Below are 17,336 nucleotides of genomic sequence, written 5' to 3'. Positions count from 1 at the left end.
TTTTTTTTAATGAAAGTAAGGAGTGATGTTAAAACTTAAAATGAACAGAAATTAATCCGTGTATGAAATTGGTTGTCCTTTCTGCAATCCCTCGCTCTTTACGCTAAAGTTTTTAATTGTTTTAAAAAGTAAAATTGTGGCAAAGAGTCAAACTTTAGTATAAAGAGCGAGGGATTGCGGAGGGGACAACCCATTTCATATACGGAGTAATTTCTGTTCGTTTTAAGTTTTAACATCGCTCCTTGCTTTCAGTTAAAAAAAACTAGTTTTTTTATTTAATTTGAACTTTTTTGAATTAATGCTTGTTTGATTTTGGCTCTCCGCACATAAATTATTAAAATGAAATTTGGATATTAATTCTTTTTTTGGCTAAATGGCTTTCTCTTAAGTTTTGATCAGACGATTTTGAGAAGTAAGGGGTGGGGAAGGAGGCCTATTTGCGCTCCAATTTTTCGGTTACTTAAAAAGGCAACTAGAACTTTTAATTTTTAACGAACGTTTATATTAGTAAAAATTAAACGTAACTTAAAATTAACTTACGTAACAAACTTTTATATTCTTATATTTTCATTATGTATATGAGGGGGTTTGTCCCCTCGTTAATACCTCGCTCTTTACACTGAATCTTAAATTTTGTCCCAATTCTTTAAGAATAACCCCTGAATCAGAAAGGCCGTAGAATAAATAATTTAAATTACTAAAAATGCTTTAGCATAAAGAGCGAGGTATTTATTTTCTTCTAAATACTTCGCTCTTTATGCTAAAGTATTTTTAGAACCCCTCATATGCGTAATAATCTCTGTTCGTTTTGAGTTTTAATGCTACTCCTTACTTTTAATTAATAAAACTTTTTCATGTTTATTTTTTCATTATTTTTTTTTATAGTAGTGCTAGAAAATCCCGCGCCCTTTTCATTGAATTTTTCTTCCCCCATGAAATATTACTCCAAGAAAAGATCCTCCCACAAAGCCCCCTCCCCTCAACTCCACCCCCAAACCAAAAAAAATCCCCCTGAAAACGTCTGTACGCTTCCCAATAACCATTACTGTATGTAAGGACTGGTCAAAGTTTTCAACTTGCAGCCTCTCCCCCAGGGACTGTGGGGGGTAAGTCATCCCCAAAGAAATAGTTATTATGGTTTTCGACTATGCAGAACAAAATGGCCATCTCAAAATTTTGGTCCGTTGACTGTGGGAAAAAAATGAGCATGGGAGGGGTCCTAGGTGCCCTCCAATTTTTTGGTAACTTAAAAAGGACACTAAAACTTTTGATTTCCGTTATAATGAGCCCTTTTGCGACATCCTAGGACCACTTGGTCGATACGGTGACCCCTGAGAAAAAAAAAAAAAAAAAGAACAAATAAAACACACCCGTGATCTGTCTTCTGGCAAAAAGCACGAAATTCCACATTTTTGTAGATAGGAGCTTTAAATTTTCTGTTTAGGGTTCTTTTACACGCTGAATGCGATTTTGTGATTTTTGTTAAGATTCTATGACTTTTAGGGGGGTTTTTCCCCTATTTTCGAAAATAAGGCAAATTTTCTCAGGCTCTTAACTTTTCATGACAAGGACTAAATTTGATGAAACTTATATATTTAAAATCAGCATGAAAATTCAATTCTTTTGATGTATCTCTTAGCATCCAAATTCCGTTTTTTAGAGTTTCGTCTACTATTGAGCCGGGTCACTTCTTACCACAGTTCGTTACCACGAACTGTTTGATGGTGGAATTATGTAGTGTGAAGCACTTTAAAATTTAGTTTTGCAGGATAAACTATGCATGCTTCAGTAAGTTATACTAGGCAAGGATCAACTATTTAATTTTTTATGTTGCAATATCTGCAACATGGAGAGAACTAGTAGTTTGGAATTTAATAGGGAAAAGCCCGCAGGAAAAAACCCACCCATTACAGACTGAACGCATTCTATTGTATATTTTTGAGTGGTATCAATTGAGAATAAAGGTGAACTTGGTGTATAATTTGTCAAATGGGCCTCTGACAATCCTTAGATATTTCTCTGTGGGGCGATATGTATCCAACTTTGCTTGTCAATATTTAGAAAAGTTTTATAATCATCAGAACGATCATAACGCATAGTAACTTGAGTAGTTCTGAATATATTGGGGCCAATTCCCATATTACCACACTTCTCCTTTGTCTGATTTCGCATATTCTCATCAAAAGAATCGAATTCCAGATTCATACTACTATCCAACTTTAGCCAGTTAATAGTCCTTCCTAATGCTTACTAAACTGAAGTATTTTTTCCTTGCTAAAGAAGTAGTTTTCCTAAGCTAATTTATTAGTTGATATGTTCAGAGCTTGGTCCACGGCAAGATAACTTTTGAACTAAGAAAATTTTTTACTGCTGATCAGTGTTTAGAGCTAATAAGGGTACGTTACACCCGGTTTTTTGCAATGGGGCTCCTCTGAGTCATTGAAATTTTCAAGGGCTTTGTTGTGGTACGCACCGAAGAAAAAGTGGAATATGACTTCTCGAAATATGCTAACCCCTAGTTCCTACTAAAACTAACTTAAAGGTAACAGGGCATGTGTGCTCTGTTACTTGTGACATTACTGGTCCACTTCTTAATAAGTGAGGAACGGTATCATTTTTGGCAATGTGATACCGTTCCTCACCACCTACCTTTTAGTAAAAGAGGTAGGTAAGTCATATTTTCAAATGGCAGGATTGGATAACCGAAGTGGAGCATCTTAAATGTTGTACCGTCCATCTACCACTGACTTTCTGCTCAAAGTTAAGCGTGTTGCACGCTATTAGCCCGATCTCGGTAAGTCCCAAAGCCTTTCAATGAAGAAGATAAGTTAATATTTCTGTATAAGTATGTACTGTGTTGTGAATGTGTGAAGTGGATTTATCATCAACAAGCATCCTTACCCTTTCAATTGCTTTCTAGCAATTGACATGTTGCACCTCGATGGAATTAAGAATGTAGTGCTTTCAAACAGCAAGAATCCAGTAAGAAAAATAGGTGGTTTCTCTTGAAAAACCCTACCCATCTCACTGCCTTCTTTTTAGCAGAAAATTTTGCATACCTGCGATTTGTTTGAAAATAACATTCAAGTTTTCTGTATGTATGTATGCCCAGACAGAACTTGGGCCCTAGGCGCCTCCAAGACTCACGTAAACGTTTTTTCCATATGTTTAGACCGTTTTACCTGTTATTTGAAGTTTATACGGTAATTACCCTAGAGTAATAGAACGTAAGAATGGTGATTTTCAGGAACAAAATCTTCAACTCTGACCTATTATTTGCTCGAAACTAAGGGGAAAGTTAATTTTTGGTCAAGATAAAAAAAACGGATGGATTCTCAGTGGTGTCCACCACTTCCCGAGTTCCACCTACATTCCCTACCAAATTACACGCTCATTTGGATTTTATAGGAGCACGGCAATGAGGTGTCACAGTCCATACACTAGCAGGCTTTAAAAGTTTCTTTACTCGGGATTACTTTCTATTGTAAGATCTTCAAGGATGAGGAATTAAATATAGATCCAAGTTCTTAATATCTAGGTTGTTCTACAAAGTACCTTCATTGTAAAACCAAACTATATGTAACAACTCGAAAGATGTTCATTTTGTGATTCTCAATAGAGAGTGTACAGTGTACCGTGCACCATGTCTTCTTTTGAATTTCCGTCAATATACGTGAAGTATCCATTTCCATGTAACTTGATAATAAGTTAATGCTAAACTTTGGGTCCATACACGTTTATTTTAAACTATTACAAACATGTATGGATTTGTTTTTTTCACCCATACTAATTTTTTTTTTAATATGACAGGCTAGGAGGAGGAGGAGGAGTGACGTCACAAAAATTATTTAACTTATTTGTTGTTGCCCTGCAAAATGGCCGTCTTGTTAGCGGCTAAAAGCAAATCCGCCTTATCATTTTGTTTTGTTTCAATTAATATATCACTAAATTGAGTAAATGTATTCGGGCAACGACATAAAAGTTTCATGTGATAGTCAATGATGGAAACTCATTTCTCATTATACTGTTATGTATTCTTGGAAAAAATATTTTCCTTTGGAGAGACGACTCTAAAAATGATTATTTGAAATTATCAATTTTTGCAGTCAATAGATTCCGTGCAATTTTTTCCCTTCATTTTTAATCTTGACACTCTCACTATCAATTATAGACTAACTAAGAATCTCGCTACACCAAACTTACTCCTTTTTTATAGTCTGACTCAGATCGTTAACATCAATATATTTCACTGATGGATTACATCCGTATTATCATCCTTGTATATGAATTATATTCCTTTTTGCTACAAAGCATGACTGTTCTTCCGACTTGAATTTGCTTAATGATATTATATATCGTGCCAACATCTCGTCCCTTTCTAGGGTTAACCGGAACCCTTCGTTATTTCTACTTTAGTATTAGGCACTCTAGGTTTCATTTCGCGGTTGTTAGCGCTGTCAATATCGAATAGAGAAAAACCAACTATTACTAAGGTATCCTCGATGTTGACACATTGAATTCATTTTCAATGCTGGCTCATCCTGCAGATAATCATGAATCAATTACTTCTATTTTTCGATGTCGCAGATATGCTTACAGTGAATTCCTCAGCATTTATGGTGATAATCCTCGATTGAACGGCTTTCTAGTTGACAATACCCTTTCCTATCTCTATAGCATAAATTTGAGCGCCCTGAGAATAAAATGCATTAAAAATGTTTGTAAATTTGTTTATTAATAAAACTTGATTGTACAAAAAACCCTGTGTCCTCTAGATTTCTTCTTTCACGTATATGTGATCGTTGGAAACGATAATTGGTGGCAGCTCGTCAGGATTCAACTTGTGTTCGTCTTAGCATTGAAAGTATATCCCCACAAAGTCAACAATACTATTCTGATTCCTATTATCAAATTAACGTGTTTCAATTTACATATTTGAAGCAATGTGAGAACAAAACGTTATTATTACTCGAAAAGAGCACTAGAGGCGATGCACTTTCATTGATACTTTTCAGAAAAATCTATTAATATGATGAAAATTTACCTTTAATAACAACAACCCTGGAATTAGCTGCCAGCGTTGGCCAGCTACAGATTGTCATGTTTGCATGAATATACATAGTCTTGGCTAAAACAAAATGACCTTTTCATCAAAACCTCTCAGAAATAATCGACTGCAAAAATGTCTCTTTTTTCATTCAGGTTTGTCTAACAGAGCAATAGAAACGATGCTTTTTTACTGATTCTCCTCAAAAATGTCTCTTAAAATGGGTTAAATTACATCTAATAACAACCCTCCATCTGTGAAAGGTCTTGCTAGGGTTCCCACATTTCTATAATTTGTGGTTCTTTTTGCCCTTTTTTTATCTTATATCAGGTTTTTTCACGTTTTGTTTATCTGTTTGTTTATTTTTAATTGGTTTTTCAGTAATTTCATAATTTATCATATTTTTTATTAATAAAAATTTATATTTACAAAAATCTGTGTCCTTTAAATTTATTGTTCAAGAATGAATATTTCGATATGTAGTGATTTACGCAATAATAATAATAATAATAATTTATTTATAATCTACTGCACAAAACAATGTGAGGATACTAGAGTAAAAAGGGAAAAAAACAGAATACACACTAGAAAAGAAATCAACTTTATTTAGAACACAAAACACATAAATACAGCACAATCTACAGAACAAACGGACGAGGACAAAGGTACAAAGGTACAACACAACGCTACACTGGAATGAATCTATCCTACCTCCAAATGTGCTACGAATCAAACTATCTTATGTCCAAAAATGGAAAAAATCGATTATTAGTCTATCTTGTGGTAAATTGTGTGCTGAATCCAAATTTTCAGTCAGAATTGGCCCTACGCCGCTAGAAAGTCTTTTTCTTTCTTATCCTATGTTGCAAATTTGCTTTTCTTACACCGTGAAACTGTTCTATGTTTAATAGGACTTGGGCTAGTTTCAAGCAGTAAATTTTGATGAGTTGCAGGACATAGATAATTTGTTTGGACTTAGGATATTGCCATTCTAAAGTATCGATAAGTCTTTTTGGACATGGGATAATTTGATGGCAACGTTATCCTTCACCACCATCAATATTTATAGTAAAAATTTGCAATCATCAAGGAAGGGTCAAGTTGCAAAACGAATAGAGGAAGAATACTGATGGAACTAGCTAGAGGGAAAGCCGGGAAAGGTAAGAGAAAATTGTCTGATTCTTATTCTGATTCCTTTTTTGCCTTTTCAATGTTACTACAACATTAGACAGTAGACCATTGAGGTATTGTGCTTTTCCTAGATATTGTGGATTTCTTCAGGTCCCCTCCGGTGCACTCTGGCCAGTCACGTCAGCTCATTCCTGGGTAGAGCAGTCAACTACAAACCCTGAATTTTGGATACCCCATGCCGAACGTTACATATATCTATCATCTAACGCCATATCATCTAAGCATAGGTATAACCTATGCCTAACGCCGGATACACTATACCAAACGTTGGATACCTGTTGGCACTCTAATCCTGACCTATCTCACTATGGGTGAAATCTGATTGGTTTATTTTTAAGCTTCAGTAGGCCTACTCATTAATACATCATCAATACTTTATTGGCAACAGGTATCCAGCGTTTGGCATAGGGTATCCAGCGTTTGGCGTATGGTATCTATGCCAAATGCTGGATATATCCAACGTTCTGCAAAGAGTATCCAAAAATCCGGGATTTGTGGCAGACTACCTAAATGTTTGGTAGCTACCATCCCTGAGCTATCCCTACCACGGGCACTGTGCCCAATGGAACTGAGGGATTCTATTTTACAACATCCGATCTACTATTACAGTATTATCTGACCTTTTCACTAATACTGATAAGGTCTTACTGGTTAGACACAATCTCTTAGGTGAAACTTTACATCGTCCCTTCTGCCTATTCACCAGCTTTACAGTGGGGAATATGAAATGGTCGATGTGACTACTAAAATTTGCCGGACAACCTGTATTACTGGTAGACAGTGGCGTTAATAGGTTCAAATGAGCCATGATTGCTCAGATGTTGTAAAAGAGAGTGAGATTGTAGCTTGTAGCTCTAACAACTTCAGTCTAAATGTTTTTTAGAGTAGGATTTATAGGTATACAAGTCCATTAGTAGTTTACAAGTTTTCTAGACTTCCTGGATACAAGTCTTCTAGACTTCCTGGATACTGCCCGTTTATTTTATAGAGTTTGGTAGCATTAAGTGAACTGAACTGAATAGGCTGAATATTTGCAGCATATAAATAGTAAACATAAAGAGATACAGTATTGTCAACACCTGTGATTCAGTGACATCAGATTTTCTCTAAACATCTCACGAGGCAACCTTTAAATCTGGCAACAACTTCAACAACATAAAATGCTTATTTTATTTAACTCACTGTTGCTGCAGCAATCGGGGCTTCAATATAAGATTTGACTGCCCTAAAAAAACAGTACTTCTGTATGACATTGCTTTAACAATTTTTTTTCCAGGTTTGGCTGTGACTACAACTACTGGCAACAAATCTGACTGCAACTCTAACACTAATTATTTGAGTCCCCCCGGAAACCTCAGTAATTTACTCAGGAGAGTTGGGACGAATGTTATGGGCCATGACCACAGAAGCTGGAAGCTCGTTTGAATCGAATGAAACCCGTGCAGATTCGCATTTGACAGTAAAGACTAGTCTTGATCGTGGAATGATGCAGTGCATTCCTGACGCTCCTCATGTGTCACACACTCCTATTCTGAATCTTGACGTGTGCTTTCAAACTAATGAGCAAGGCTCTAGTGCAGATCTTTCTGTGCATAGCGATTCTGCCTTAGGTGCAAGCAAAGCTACCATTCAGGATGAATCCAAGAACTTTTGTGAGCTAGGCATTACTGGTGCTGCATCTGCTTTTGAACTTAATGGAATAAACGAGAATGGGAATGCCTCTGCTAATGAACGTAGTGGAATAGAAGAGAATGGGAATACATCTGCTAATAAACTTAGTGGAATAAAAGAGAAGGGAAACACTTCTGCTAATAAACTTAGTGGAATAGAGGAAAATGACAGTGAGTCTGCTGGTTAACTTAGTGTAACAGAAGAAAGTCCTACTGCCCAGGGAAAGAAGAGGAAGAGAAGGCCTTCCAGCTGGAAAAGATACATAGGAAAGAAGATATTGAATGCTGGCATCAAAAACACTAGTAGCAAAAGAAAGACTGTGCCAGAAAGGACAATGAAAGGGCCTTGTAAGTGCAGGATGATGTGTTATGAAAGAATTCCGGAAGAAACTAGAATAACCATTAACAGGTCTTACTGGGAATTGGAGGCTATTAATAGACGAAGAAACTACATACTTTAGCAAGTTAGTCAAGTCAAGAAAAAAAACGTTCTAGGATACGTAAGAGTGATAATGATAATCATGAAGTAGGAACAGAGGGAAAGAAAAAGCAGAGAGGAGGGTGTTTTCAGTAGCGTATTCCTTGTGCATTAATGATGAGCCTGAGAAAGTCTGTCGACTGTTTTTCGTAAACACGCTAGGAATTTCTGAACAGATGGTGAAAACTGCGTTGAAGAAAAAAGTACATGGTACGGGAGCTGCAAAAAGGGATGAAAGAAGTCGAACAGAGGAATCCCGTAGATTCACCGATATGAGAGAACTTAAATCATGCAGGGAGCATGTAAAACTTTTGAAAAAACCCCAAGCCATTACTACTGAGATAGATCTAAATCTCAGCATTTGGAAGATGGGATCAAAAGTCATGCTCACCTTTATAGAATCTATCGAGACTGGAGCCTGGAAAACAATAGACAAGGTGCAAGATCCGACAAATACAGAGAAGTTTTTCAGCATGAGTTCAATCTCAGCTTTTTCCGTCCCAAAAAAGACCAAATGTGACAAGTGTGTGGCGATGGAAAATGCTATCCCTCAAATGAACAGTTGACTATACAGCACAGTGAGCACATCAGAAATAAGGAAAAAAGTAGAAAGTCTATGGCAGAGGAACAAGAGAGAGGAAAGATGGACAATGAAAGGACTATCATAGCGTGCTTTGACGTGCAAAAGGTCCTAGAGTGTGCACGTGGAGAAGTTTCTTCTTATTGCTATAAGTCGAAACTTCACTGTTACAATCTCAGTATCTATAACTGCAATACTTGCGAAGAAATTTGCTACATGTGGCATGCAGGCACTGCTAAAAGAGGCTCGTCAGAAATAAAGAGGCTCGAGAGTTGTGTCTACAGCTTTATTGTGAGTAAGGTAGAGAAAAGAGCAAAAGAATTCATTTTCATAAGTGACGATTGCGGAGGACAAAACAAGAACAAGAACCTTGTTTCCCTTTATTTACACTGGGCCAGTAAATTTAAGATAGTAATTACTCACATGTATCTTGAAACCGGGTACAAGCAAAATCAAAACGATTCAGTCCATACTGTCATCAAGAGATTTGCTAAAAACCAAACAGTGTATGTGCCTTCTCAGTGGTTTCAGATTGCAAAAATTGCATGTTTGAAGAGTCCTTACAAAGTAAAGGAAATGGAAATCTCTGATTTCTATGATCTTGATAAGGTATGTAGAGAGACCAGTGATAATTTTAATGTTGATATCAACTGGGTTAAAGTGAACTTCACAGAAATCCGAGTGTCGAAAGTTGATTACACATTGCCTGACATGATTAGTGCTCGGAACAGCTGGGCAGCTGAAGACATCAAGGTGATTGAAACAATCAGGAGGTCAAGAAGGGGAAAGCTTCAGTGAAGAAGTCAGCTGGGTCGTACAATTTGCAAAAGCTGTATTCTGGTCCAGTTCCAATTTGCGAAAGATTGTACCGCGATATTCAAGATCTTTGTAAAAAAAAATTTGATTCCTGAAGCTTACCACCAGTTTTCCAGAGACCTTCCGTTTGACTGTTTAAAAGAGGGTTCTGTGGAGTTGGATGATTCTGATTAACTTTGTTTCATTTTTCCCTTTTGATACTTTGAATAGTAGTTTTTCATTTCGTCATACTTTGAAAATGAATTAAAATAATATGTGGTGAAATATTTGATATAATACGGACATTGGATGGAATGTGCTTTCCTTCAGCAGGGGTTATCAGATCTGTAACTATCCTATGTCAAAAAATTGGACTTTGGACAAAAATTGGAAATTTGGACAAAAATTGGGATTGTCTCTTTCTGATGTAGATAATATGACTACCATCCTATATCCAGCTTTTTCGACGTTCTGACCTAAGTAGGTCAAAAATATCTTCACTAATACATAGCCAATACGAAAGAAACTACAGTTCGGTAGTTCCCCTATAACCTCTTTTTGAAGTACTGGAAAAATTATCTTGAAAACTTCAAATAGCTCTGCTGAAAAGTAGCGGTTTTGGACGTAAGATAGTTTGAATCGACGCCCATTTGGAAATAGGATAGTTTCATTCCAGTGTAGCGACAATAAGTACAACAAAATCAACAAGGAAAAAGGTGAACAGAACAAACAGGTAAGCCGTTGATATGCTTGTCCTGATAACTTATCATGAATTTTCAGTAGTTTTGCAGTTATATCGGGAGCTTTGTATTTTCGGACTATTCTCCAATTTCGATACGATAAGGGTAGATAAAGCAAGTATTTACAATATTTTTAGTAACATCTACGTAGCTTACATAAGTCAATCTTTTTCAGTAGAATGACAGTCCCAGAAAGATAAAGTACAGAATGATAACAAAACTGAACACAAAGTAACCAAAGCTTTTGATCATACTTAGACTGGTTTGACAAAATCTAAGAGCATCCAAATCTGACTTTTTTCATAAGCTTCAGATGTTGCAGACTGGCGAAAGGATAAAATATTATCCCAATTGTTAAACTAGACAATCAAAAATTTTCGATAAAAGGAATGGATGTATTTTTAATTTGAAGTGGATTATTTGAAAGGGTCCCGTTAAAACAAATATACTTGCATTTTTCAAGATTCACACTTAGTCCAATATCAAAGAAACCTGTTTTTAACCCTTTGAACTGTACGGGACAGGGATAATTTGCCTCTTCTGAAAAGGATAATATCATCTGCTTAAGCAATATATGACACGTCAGTAAACCCTATAAAATACGTCCGAGAGATCTTGGCATCTATCCCATCAATAAACATCTTGAAAATATAAGGGGACAACATTCTGACTTGATGTACACCACAATATTCCGAATATTCTTCCAGTACTAGTATTTTTGATAAGTCTGTCAATGGCAGAGGGTCAATTTCCCTGTTCGCTGAAAATGGCCCAAGTCATCCCGCTTACAAAGTCTGGGACTCTAAGTGACCTTTCGAATTGGAGACTTGTATCAATACTACCCATCATTTCAAAGCTATATGAAAAAATAGTGCACAAAAGACTATATGAGCATCTAAAAAATTGTGGATTTCCGTCTGAAACTTAATTTAGGTTTAGAAAAAGACATTCAACTGTGTATGCCGCTTTAAATTTAATTGATAAGGTAAACGGTGCTCTGGAAAAAAATTATTTTTGCATGACAATTTTCATTGATTTTAAGAAAGCTTTTGATACTGTTGATTTTGGAATTTTTTTGGATAGTTTGTCGAAGTTAGGTATTAGGAATAAGTGTTTGAGTTGGTTTGAGTCGTATTTGCGAGGTAAAAGGGTATAAGTTGTAATAAATAATGAAGTTTCACAGGCTTACCCATTGAATTGCGCAGTGCCACTTGGTTCTGTCCTAGGTCCTTTTTTATTTTTAATTTATATAGATAGTATGATATTTTTTGTCCCTGGTTACTTAACGTCTTTTGCTGACGACACTGCTATAAGTGTTATTGACAAATCGTTGCCGGACTTGATAGACCGAGCAAACAGTGCTTTGATAGACCGAGCAAACAGAAACGCGTTACCTTGGGTTTCTTTTTGACTTCAAACTGAGTTGGAAGGCGCCCAGTGACCTAGTTTCCTGCAAAGTGTCAAGGGGACTTGGAATGCTACGGCGTCTAAAAAATGTGCTTCCTTTGAAAGTTTAAATGTCACTGTTTAAATCTGGGCTAGTAACTTTCAGTCTAATTATAGGAGAGTTCAAGTGCAACAGAATAAGGCAATTAGAATTCTAGGAAATTGTGAACGTGGAAGCGCTAGCACTGTGTCTATATATAAGAAGTTTGATATTTTGGATGTTGGAAAAATCAGACATCCAGATTGGTATTTTAGTATATCAGTGTCTACATAATTTAGGGCCTGAAATTTTTAATGAATTTTAGCTTAGGTTCTTCTTATCATGATTATGACACGCGAAATCCAAATAATCTTGTTCATGAGTTTCGGAATACTTCCCGGTCGGCTCATATCATCAGATACATGGGAACGTCCGTCTGGAATCCATTCTCACAGCAAGTAAAGGAATCAAAAAGTCTGCCTCAGTTGAAACGTTGCCTCAAGGCCCATCTTCTGAACAGTTAGTAATGTTGAGTATTTTAGATTGAGAGAAGGGTATCTCCCCCCATTTTGTTAAATTGACCATTAGTTTTTGTTTTGTCTTCTTTTTTTGTATTTTTTTTTTTTTTTTTTTTTTGTAGTTTATTTATCTTATTTATTTTTCTTTTTGATGAAATATTTTAAAGAAATGGATCGTATTTTATGTCACCTATGCTTACAGGCCATTGCGGCTAATTTTTTTTAGCTGATGAATGAAAGTTTATTGTATTGTTTTTTAAATTAAATTACCTACCTACCTAAATGGACTGCAATGTGTTCTTGCATGAGAGTCCCATTTAGTTTTAAACTTGTGTTCATGACTGTACTAACATCTCAGAACAAAGATAATATAAATATTTACACTATTTACAGAAACAGAATATAAGGCTTGAGTATGAGCAATACTGTCGAACGCCTTGGAAATATCGAACGATCAAAAATGAACTTGTTCTTTTCGTTGAGAGGTTTGAAGTAGAACATTTGCGAGCACCCTGTGGGCGTGTGCATACCTGAAGAGGGGGGGGGGGGTTCAACCTCAATCTTAAGTGCTCGAAGCAGAGGCAGGCATACGGCTCTTCAACACGGAACCGGAGAAGCTGTTGCCTCTATGCTTTCCACCATAATTTGCACTGTTCACATTGGAGGCTGAACATGTATTATCGCAGCTATTAACATGGGTTCCGGAACATTTACCACATTTAACATCATTCATACATTCACGTACAAAGTGATCAAATCCTTGGCATTTATAGTACTGCTTGGGTCGATTCAGTGGAGTTGACACCAGAAAAGTGAATAATCAATTTTGATGCCATTCTTTCAGGCGATATTGAGATCTAGTCAAGGACAACTACCCGACTGAACAACCTCTAAAGAGCCTTACTTGCACAACAGAGTTCACAAGACCTGTAATATTTGATTCATTTCAGCCCTAGTACTAATGTAATAATACTAATACATACTAGTACTAATACAACCTTAGTACTAATGCGTGAACCGAGGGGTAAAGCACTTACCACTGATGAGCCGGAATTATTATCTTTCATAAACACCTATAGCCTATCTCCCCGTTGCTCAGCATGGTCGATTTTGTCCAAGCACCTTAAAATTGAAATAGACTCACGCTGCTTAGCGCGGTTGGAGGACTGCAACCTAGAAGCTAAATTACTAACAATGGCAGGAACTGTAGCATTTTCTGGCTAAGGAAGGAACGGCCACAAACAGTCTTGTTCATCCTTATCTGTACTAACAGAGTCTTATTTTTCAACGAGGAAATTTGACATTCGAACACAGTTATTTAATCTTGATGCCACAATAATATTTGGTTCGCTCAGGGAAATTCGGAAGATCTGAAGGGCCCATGATCACAAATTGTGTAAAAGGATCATCTTTCGAGATTTGGTGTGATAGCAATTCGTAAAAGTCGGCCATAAAAGCCAAACTCAAATGTGAGCCCTAGCGCTTCTCAAGCATATTCACTTTACAAGTAACACGACAGATTTCAAAGGTCTCTTTAAACACATTTTTTCCGAAAAATTTCACTGCTAGTTTAACAGCAGTATCTTTATCTGCCTTATTAACTATTTGTCTCAGTAAAAAAAAAATCAGAACTGGACAAAATACATCAAGTCCGTTTTACAGGGCACGAAAACATACTTCCCAATAATCTAAGTGATATCCGAAAATCAAAGTCCGTATTCGATCAACCTGTCAGTAAGTAATAATATTTCATTATCTAAAAATATGTAGTCTATATATATAAAAATAAGTTGTCTGTCCGTCTGTCGAGTGACGCCATGTTTATGTGTCGACTGACGTCATGTTTGTCGACTGACGTCATTATAAGGATTGAGCTGTATGTCGTCATGAAGTTGTTTGTCGACTGACGTCATGGATGTCAACTGATGAAATTACAGACCGGGACACTGGGTCACAGGGAACATAAATGACGACCGGGACACTCAAAGAGAAATTACAGACTGGGACACCAGGACACAAATCACGACCGGGACACAGGGAATATAAATGACGATCGGGACATAGGGCCACAACTACAAGGGGGGTGCCGTGGGCACAGGGTTTTTCCTGTGGTGGTGCAGTGGGTTTGACCTTAACTTGGTAATACAGGACTCAGATATCAAATCAAGCTGCAGGAATGCACTGCAGGGCCGACGCAGGGACCTTAGCAGTGAAGAAGCGTCACTAATCCGATACAATACAATACGATACCAAAGCTTTCAGAGGGACGTCATTACAGTTATGAAGTGTATATAAAGTAACATCATTTCTTATAAAAAAATCATGGCCGGATAATCATCCTTACGTCATCATTTATATAAAAGAAGTGGATCAATTGATGGCGGCTATTGTAAAAAAAAACATGGTTACGAAAAAGATGTCAAATATCAAAAAGTATTTTATTCCTAAGAAAAAGAAGAATCAATTATTCAAGAAGCGTTTCTTATGTCAACAAGGGTGTCAAGTCCTTAAACGAGAGGATGTTAGACTACAGACGTTTACTAGTAGTTGGAAGGCTAATTTTATTGACATCAGAGAATTAGCTGAAGCTGGATTCTTTTATACTGGCCTTGCTTACCAAGTACAATGTGCTTTTTGTGGAGGAGTGATGTATCATTTTGAGGAAGGAGATGTCAAAATCCTTTTGACAGTACTTTTGAAGCTAGGTTAGAAACTTTTGCTAATTGGAATTACAGTGACCGGATGGATCCCCACAAACTTGCCGAAGCTGGATTTTTCTATTTGGGAGTGTCAGATAAAGTGAAATGTTTTCATTGTGATAATAATCTGGACCACTGGAAGGTAACAGATGACCCTTGGGTTGAACATGCACGGTGGTTTAGTGACTGTGTGTTTTTAACTCAATCAAAGGGAAATACATTTAAAAAGGAAGTCAAAGATTCTTTTAAAAGGAAAGCAGAGACCGAAAACACTGAAAGTCGAAGAAGGCTACAGAAAAAACTGAAGACAGAATTACCAAATAAGCCAAAAAGAATGAACGTAGACATGTCTGAGGAAGTAATTGAAGAACGATATAAGTGTAGAGTATGTCTGGACAAGCGAGTCGAAGTCATATATTTTCCATGTGGCCATCTTGTGTGTTGTTCCATCTGTACTTCAGTTTTAGCAAACTGCCCGCTCTGTCGTCAGGTTATTAGTTACACGGCGAAAGTATTTCTTCCCTAAATCAAAATTTGGGTGCAACTGGTTAAATTATAAACATGGTACAATCGGATGCTTGATTTGGATTTAGTTTCCCAGTGTTGTGGCTTGACGCTTTTTGGGTATGTAGTGGGTTGCTCCAGCAAACCCTTCAGAGGTTGGCATCTCCTTATACAGGGGTTAAGGGTAGAAGGTTTCATAAGGAGCCGACTTCCATCCCTTCCGGGGTCATCACTACCTTTGATTAGTTTAACCATCTCTTCTTCCGTCGTTTGTGTATCCGAGACCCACTTAAACTCTAGCGTCATTCCTATTGAGGTCAATATTTCTGGATATACTATGCTAAGACTGGATTGCAAATCACATAAGCTTGAGTTTTGGTGAAGGTGAATTCAGATCGGACGGAAAAGCGAGATCATGTGGGTGAATGTGAACCAGCCTAACAAATTTTATGTTATCGGTTTAGTGTTTAATCTACTAAACATAAAAATCTCTTTGTATGTGGATTATTGCTTGGAATTTCTAAAAATATAATTCCCAAAATCAGGTATAATCATAAATGGGTAAGTGAAATTTCCCCTCTATATTCTCTAAAAATTTCTACCTTCAAACCATTAGCTTTGATGTTACATTAGCACTAGGGGGTATTAGTGGGAGCAATAGTAGCAGTAGTACCGTATTAGTATATTAAATAAAAAATATTAGTTTATTTAACTGAAAGTAAGGAGTGATGTTAAAACTTAAAATGAACAGAAATTACTCCGTATATGAAATGGGTTGTCCCCTCCGCAATCCCTCGCTCTTTACGCTAAAGTTTTTAATTGTTTTAAAAAGTAGAATTGTGACAAAGAGTCAAACTTTAGCGTAAAGAGCGAGGGATTGCGGAGGGGACAACCCATTTCATATACGGAGTAATTTCTGTTCGTTTTAAGTTTTAACATCGCTCCCTACTTTCAGTTTAAAAAAACTAGTTTTTTTATTTAAATTCTGAACGTTTTTGAATTAATGAATGTTTGATTTTGGCTCTCCGCACATAAATTATTAAAATGAAATTTGCATATTAATTCTTTTTTTGGCTAAATGGCTTTCTCTTAGTTTTGATCAGAAGATTTTGAGAAATAAGGGATGGGGAAGGAGGCCTAGTTGCCCTCCAATTTTTCGGTTACTTAAAAAGGCAACTAGAACTTTTGATTTTTAACGAACATTTTATTAGTAAAAAGTATGCGTAACTTAAGAATTAAGTTACATAACAAACCTTTATATTCTTATTTTTTATTATGTACTAGCTGTTGGAGTGGCGCTTCGCGCCACCCCAACACTTAGTTGATGGGGCGCTTTGCGCCTCCCAAGCCCCCCCGCGCCCGTAAGTCGTTACGCGCCATATTAGTTACGCGCCATTGTAGTTGTGTCCCTGTGTCCCACCTGTGAATAGAGATAGATATAAATATATGTTTTTAACTACGTAAAACATGCGAATATACAACATTCTTCGCTGTCCCATTGTCTGTGCATATAAATAGATTGTCAGGTTTACTGACTCTTGAACATGCAACATATAATTGTCCATGGGAAAAACAATCTGTATTCAGATCTATACCTCATTATTCTAATGATGTGTCCCTGTGTCCCGGTCGTCATTTATATTCCCTGTGTCCCGGTCGTCATTTGTGTCCCTGTGTCCCAGTTTATA

The 17,336-nt window shown here is 36.7% G+C and overlaps 1 protein-coding gene across 1 annotated transcript; it reads left to right on the top strand.

Annotated features, from left to right (window-relative positions):
• The first annotated feature begins 14,860 nt into the window (after positions 1 to 14,860).
• Positions 14,861 to 15,857, top strand: LOC136027836 (inhibitor of apoptosis protein-like). The gene has a single exon (XM_065705254.1). The coding sequence runs from the start codon at positions 15,188 to 15,190 to the stop codon at positions 15,668 to 15,670; it is 483 nt and encodes a 160-aa protein (XP_065561326.1). The 5' UTR covers positions 14,861 to 15,187; the 3' UTR covers positions 15,671 to 15,857.
• Positions 15,858 to 17,336: the final 1,479 nt, after the last annotated feature.

The sequence above is a fragment of the Artemia franciscana genome, chromosome 6, assembly GCF_032884065.1.
Source record: "Artemia franciscana chromosome 6, ASM3288406v1, whole genome shotgun sequence".
NCBI lineage: Eukaryota > Metazoa > Arthropoda > Branchiopoda > Anostraca > Artemiidae > Artemia > Artemia franciscana.
This window is presented reverse-complemented; position numbering and strand designations above follow the sequence as displayed.